The sequence below is a fragment of the Oncorhynchus mykiss genome, chromosome 16 (genome assembly GCF_057628025.1).
Source record: "Oncorhynchus mykiss isolate SJ-2025 chromosome 16, ASM5762802v1, whole genome shotgun sequence".
In the NCBI taxonomy this organism is placed as follows: Eukaryota; Metazoa; Chordata; class Actinopteri; order Salmoniformes; family Salmonidae; genus Oncorhynchus; species Oncorhynchus mykiss.
Window position 1 is genome coordinate 61,912,885 of NC_143037.1, and position 5,993 is coordinate 61,918,877.

The 5,993-nt window shown below is 39.8% G+C and overlaps 1 protein-coding gene across 2 annotated transcripts; it reads left to right on the forward strand.

Moving 5' to 3' along the window:
- Positions 1 to 1,033: 1,033 nt before the first annotated feature.
- On the forward strand, positions 1,034 to 5,388 carry LOC110492424 (caspase recruitment domain-containing protein 19). Of its 2 annotated transcripts, XM_021566736.3 has the most exons (6): positions 1,043 to 1,205; positions 2,599 to 2,756; positions 3,058 to 3,217; positions 3,425 to 3,493; positions 4,131 to 4,196; positions 4,532 to 5,388. In XM_021566736.3, the coding sequence occupies exons 1-6, from the start codon at positions 1,199 to 1,201 to the stop codon at positions 4,642 to 4,644; spliced, it is 573 nt and encodes a 190-aa protein (XP_021422411.1). In that variant the 5' UTR covers positions 1,043 to 1,198; the 3' UTR covers positions 4,645 to 5,388. The 2 variants fall into 2 exon arrangements, with proteins under 2 accessions (XP_021422413.1, XP_021422411.1); XM_021566738.3 differs by lacking the exon at positions 3,425 to 3,493 and having other exon boundaries at positions 1,034 to 1,205.
- The last annotated feature ends 605 nt before the right edge of the window (positions 5,389 to 5,993 follow it).

Sequence of the window (5,993 nt, forward strand, 5' to 3'; positions counted from 1 at the left end):
TTATTCGCCTACCTCCTCATGCCTTTTGCACACAATGTATATACTTTTTTCCCTACTGTGTTATTGACTTGTTAATTGTTTACTCCATGTGTAACTCTGTGTTGTCTGTTCACACTGCTATGCTTTATCTTGGCCAGGTCGCAGTTGCAAATGAGAACTTGTTCTCAACTAGCCTACCTGGTTAAATAAAGGTGAAATAAATAAAGAAAATGATGAACATATCCTCTGCAGCAGAGGTAACTCTGGGTCACCCTTTCCTGTGGTGGTACTCATGAGAGACAGTTTCATCATAGTGCTTGATGGTTTTTGCGAATCCACTTGAAACTTTCAAAGTTCTTGACATTTTCCAGATTGACTGACCTTCATGTCTTAAAGTAATGATGTACTGTAATTTATCTTTGCTTATTCGAGCTGTTCTCTCCATAATATGGACTTGGTATATTACCAAAAAGTGCTATCTTCTGTATACCACCCCTACCTTGTCACAATGCAACTGATTGGCTCAAACGCATTAAGAAAGAAAGAAATTCCACAAATTAGCTTTTAACAAGGCACACCTGTTAATTGAAATGCATCCAGGTGACTACCTCATAAAGCTGGTTGAGAGAATGCCAAAAGTGTGCAAAGCTGTCATCAAGACAAATGGTGGCTACTTTGAAGAATCTGAAATATAAAATATATTTTGATTTGTTTAACACTTGTTTGGTTACTACATTTTTCCATATGTGTAATTTCATAGTTTTGACGTTTTCAATATTATTCTACAATGTAGAAAATAGTACAAATAAATAAAAACCCTTGATTGAGTAGTTGTGTTCAAACTTTTGACTGGAATTGCACAGTGTGTGTTATTGTTGGTTTTGTCTGTATGGAAAATATTGTTGGTTTTGTTTGCTATTGTTGGCTTGGTTTGTATGGAAAATGTTAAATAAATGAGTTACATTGGTAGGTAGGCTGCCGCGTAATAACAGTGTAGGTACACGTTATTTAATAGTAGCTTAGACATTTAACTATTCTGGTACATGTATCAGTCAGTGACGCCACTCTTTAATAGTCCTTCGTGCACAAGGCTACAGAGCACGGCCGGTTGTGGTGTCAACATGGGAAGAGCGTCAAAGTAGGGAGAGCAGGAAGTTAGCTAACAGGTAGTCATCGGTCGGAAAGGGGGAAGCCTCAAGCCTTATCTCCGTTATCTTCCATGGCAGGTTAGTGAATTTGAATACATTTTTGGGGGCTTTTGCTTTGGTTATGTGTGAATCATGCGCAACAGAGGATAGATAATTTGCCACTCACTATCGCCACCATGTCGCGTCGCCGCCACGACCTGGTGGCTGGCTGTTGCTGACCTCCTCAATCTCAATAACAAATCAAGATAGAGTAGACTATTGGTCGTATTTTACTTGGTTATTTTTTACCAACATTTGACCTACACTTATCACAAACACTGTAAATATGATTTACATTTGAGTAGACCTCGCAATAACATACATTAATATACTGTATATGCCAATAGCAATTTGATACTTTGTACCAAGGGTTATGCGAGCAATGCTTCAACCAATGTTGCCATGCATGCAATACTGTAACCAACGAGCGTAAATACAGAATGTAAACACTTTCTCTTTTGCATGGTGCATCTTCACTAACGCAGTGTGCCCCTTGCGTGGCAAGATCAATTCATGTTTCTAAAAAGGGACGCTAAACCTCTTAACCCTTATTTCCTCTTGAAGGACTAATGCCTACAACCATGGTTTACAGAATAGACTGTAGTGTAGACAGCCAACAGTGCTGTTCAGTGCCAAGTATTCAGAGTTACAATTAGACCTGCCTCTTTAATCTGACCTCAGTGACACTAGTTCAGTTAAAGCATGTAGGGGTGTGCGTTGTTCACTCTATTTGAGATGTATTTTAAACTGTAAAACCCTTACGCACCACTGCACTTTGTATACCAGGGTTGGCTGGCCTTCTCTAGTCACTCGTAGGCACAGTCACTGGTATACTTTTATTTACAAAGCCATTTTAGGTTTACTACCTTTTTATTTGGGCATTTTTATTGTTCCGAAATGGGGTGGGAACTCTCTTCGTTCGCTGGACTTTATCCTGCTAACTGTTCCAAATGTCCGAACTGAATTTGGTAAAAGGGCTTTTAAGTACTCTGCGCCATCGTCTTGGAACACCTTACAAAATACTTTTAAACTGGAAGAACTTGTCCCGATTGCTATTTTTAAATCACTGATGAATGATCTTGAGACTGATTCCCTGACCTGTCAATGTTTTTAACTTGCTGTTTTTGATTTTGTTATACTCTTGTGAATTCTATGGTTTTTACTATATTACTTGTAGTTTTTCATGTTGTTTGTCTGTAATTTTTGTAATGACTTGGTGCTGCCTATCTTGGCCAGGACGCTCTTGAAAAAGAGATTTTAAATCTCAATGAGCCCTTCCTGGTTAAATAAAGGTTAAATAAAAAATAAATAAAAACCATTTATGTGCTTCTGAAACAAAAGTCCTATGTTTGCTATACATTGTAAAACTAAATAAATAAATAGTTTCATTAAAGTGTGTATTTATTTGTGCCTTATCTCCTGTATTCCCTAGCTCCCTGGTCATGCTCAGACGGCTACCATGTGCAGCTGCAAAGGGACTCCCAGTTCCTGTGTTCAGACCAGAGGATGCACACTGAGCTGGTGGACAAGCTGGTGCTACAGCTCAACAGGACCTACCCTCAGATACTGACTGACAAGGAGGCCCAGAGGGTAAGTAGCCTAGTGAGTATGCTAACTGTCTGAAGGGATTGAGTACTTGCACACAGCTTTACATCACCACTCTCACCAGGGAACCCTCACCATCAAGGCCTCTACTTTTTCAGCCACAAATGGTCATGCAATTTTCAATTATTCTGTTTTTGAAATGTATTGTGTAGTATTTTGTGATTCTAGGAAATAATTGACAATAACAGTCAGGATGAAGTACTTATTATAGATCCATGAATGCACTATGGATAATTGGGCATAAGGCAGCTGTGTGGACACTTGTGATTGGATGCTTCTGCTTCAGTTCAGGAACCTGAGTGTGCCCACTGTGGTGCGATTGGCTGAGCTGCTGGTGCACCTGCAGGGGAAGGGAGAGGAGGCGTGTCATGAGTTCTACAGGGGGCTTCAGATCCACGCCTATAATGTCTATTTCAACCTGCCTACCAGAGTCAGCCGCAGAAGAGGTACAGCACTGAGGAGATTTACTGATCTCTTGCTGTGTGTGTCCGTCTGTCTGTATACCGGTCGTTTCTCTCTCTTTCTTTCTCTGTGTGTTTCTATATCTGTCTCTTTCACTGTCAGTTTCCTATTTACAGATGTTTGCCAATGTGTGTGTCTGTGTGTGATGCTGTGGAGACTGACTAACAGTGTTCCGTGTGTCTCTGTTCTAGAGCCTGCAGACCCAATGGGGACTAACACTGTGGCCCGCCGCATGGAGAGATATATACTTAATGACAGGGGTAAATCCAATATTACACTAGGTCTAACGATAACTAACGACTTGACTGGATACAAGTTGACAGTTCCTTCAGAATGCAAATGTTAGGGAACAACTGTATAGTATATTTCTTCTTCGAAGTTGAACGAATTTGACCTGTTTGGAATAGAATTTTGTGGAACTGTTGCTTCTTATGAGTAGGTTAAGCACATTTTTTTAGCTCAGTCAAGCATCCAACCTAAGCTTTTTTTGCATCCATCCCTGTCACCTCCATAACCTCAGCTAAGCATCATGTGGCCATTTAGTAACCTCCCTTCAGTGTGATCAGCCCCAGTTCTCTGCTTTTATAGGTCAGACCAGCTCACGTGTCACTCACATGCCCGCAAAACAACCTCTATCCTAATTCCTTTGAATACTTTGTTATGCTTACAGTAGGTCAATGAACAGTTCTAATGAACCAGCAACTACCGATCACATGGTCGAGAGAGATATATTTTCTTTAGAGGAAGCCATGGGTATAACATCACTCAGTATGATGATGCCTGCTTGTCTCTGTTTGTCTGTCTACCATGTTATGAGATTGTCTTACCATTTACACGGTCCAGTGCCCCCTCATCAAGACGATGCATACTATCTCTCCTTTCTCTCTCTCTCTGCAGGACCTCTGTTCTTCCTGAGTTGCTTTAGCCTTGCAGTGGGCTTAGCTCTGCTCTATTATTATGGAGGTAAGTCCTTCATTCAGGAAGAAAAGGTTTCTCATTGAATGATTAAAAATACCTTTGAAGTAGATGTTCACTGCGCAATGACGTGCACTGATTTGGTAATTATGGAAGGAAAAGAAGGTTGTGTCTTATATGTTTTAACATTTCATGCCCTTGTGTCATCGATGTATTCACCCTCCCTCTCTCTCCACTTTTATTCCCCAATACTTTTATACTTGACCTGTCATGCTCTTGCTGTCATTCACGTTTATCCATTTTTCTCAATTTCTTTCTTCCCGTCTCTCCATTCCTCCTCTCCTCTATTCCTCACTTCCTTTCCCTCTGTCTCTGTCCGACAGAGGGTCATTTGAGTGCTACTGGTCCATTTCTGAGCTTCTCAGTGCTGGGACTGGGCAGAGGGACCAGTGAGGTTCTCCTAGCCCACGCCAAGGACGGATCCAAAATTCAATAAGGCCATATTCAGTGGGAAATGCTAAAACAATTATCTTTGCAATGCCAAACATTTACCTGCAGGGGGAACTAAAATGGTGCTATTTAAACAATATATTTGTACATACTTGTAAGTAGTATTGTATTTCAACAGTACCCCTGCATTTTTAAGTGAAAATTTGACTTATTCATTGAATATGTCTTTGAATAATCAGACATAGTGCCTCCATGCTCTTTGTAAGAGTGTCATATAGGCTTTATTAAACATCACAGGGAATCAAAATGCCCTGGTTAACTTAATCTGAACCTTTAAATCTGGGCTAACTTGAAAGTCCTCAAATATTTCATTTGAAGTTCTACAGCTCAGTCCAAATGGAGGGCCTTTTTACTGAGGGAATGGGTGACTTTTAAACATCAAGAGTGGAGGGAGACTGTAAGTCTGCACTGTGCCCCAGTTTGAAGTGAAAGACTGAAAGCCTAACCAGTCTGTTGTTTGAATGTTGTCACTGTGTTGTCATACTACATTTACATGCTACAGTTTCTGAGTGTCCTTAGCAACACATCCATTTTCACCGCTCAGTGCCTTCTAACACTGTGATTGACAGTCAACAGCTTATTCACAGTCTCCAAGTCAACCTTACACTACCCCCTGCATGTCTTCACATGTAGTTGCACTGAGAGACTGACAATTACAGCTTGTTTCTATCCCATTGTTAACAGAGAACTGAGGAATATCACCATAATAAACTAACAGAATTATTATGTTGAATGTTGTTTTCTTTTGATGGGAAGAAATGTGAATGTGCTATAATACTGGAAAGTGTTTGGTTGCGTATTGATAGTTGCACCAGTTTAAGAGAAAAAAAGTTGAAGCAAAGATCAGGCAAATTCCGTGACCCCACTCTCCGGGATGTCTCGGGGAGAGTGGGAAATGCAACAAAAAAAAACACATCCAATTCACACATGCATATTAATACACACATGTACATGTGTGAAATAGGACAAATAAAGAATAACTATTCTATTTAAGAAAAATACATTTCATAATTAGGAATGTAGAATGTTCTGGGAAAAAAACAAGAATAGACTAGTGCACATACCTGTACACACATGCTAAAACATTGCTAATGTTAGTAACAGCTGTCCTTTTTAAAATGTCATTGCTAATGTTAGTAACAGCTGTCCTTTTTAACATTTCATTGCTAGTGTTAGTAACAGCTGTCCTTTTTAACATTTCATTTTGGTGTGACTTGTTTAGGAGTAAATCAGGGGTGGGAAACAATACAAACATCACAAAAAAATATGATTGGTTTACACAAATAACATACTTACACATTACAGAAGCCAGTAGCACTTCTTCAGGCAGTACGG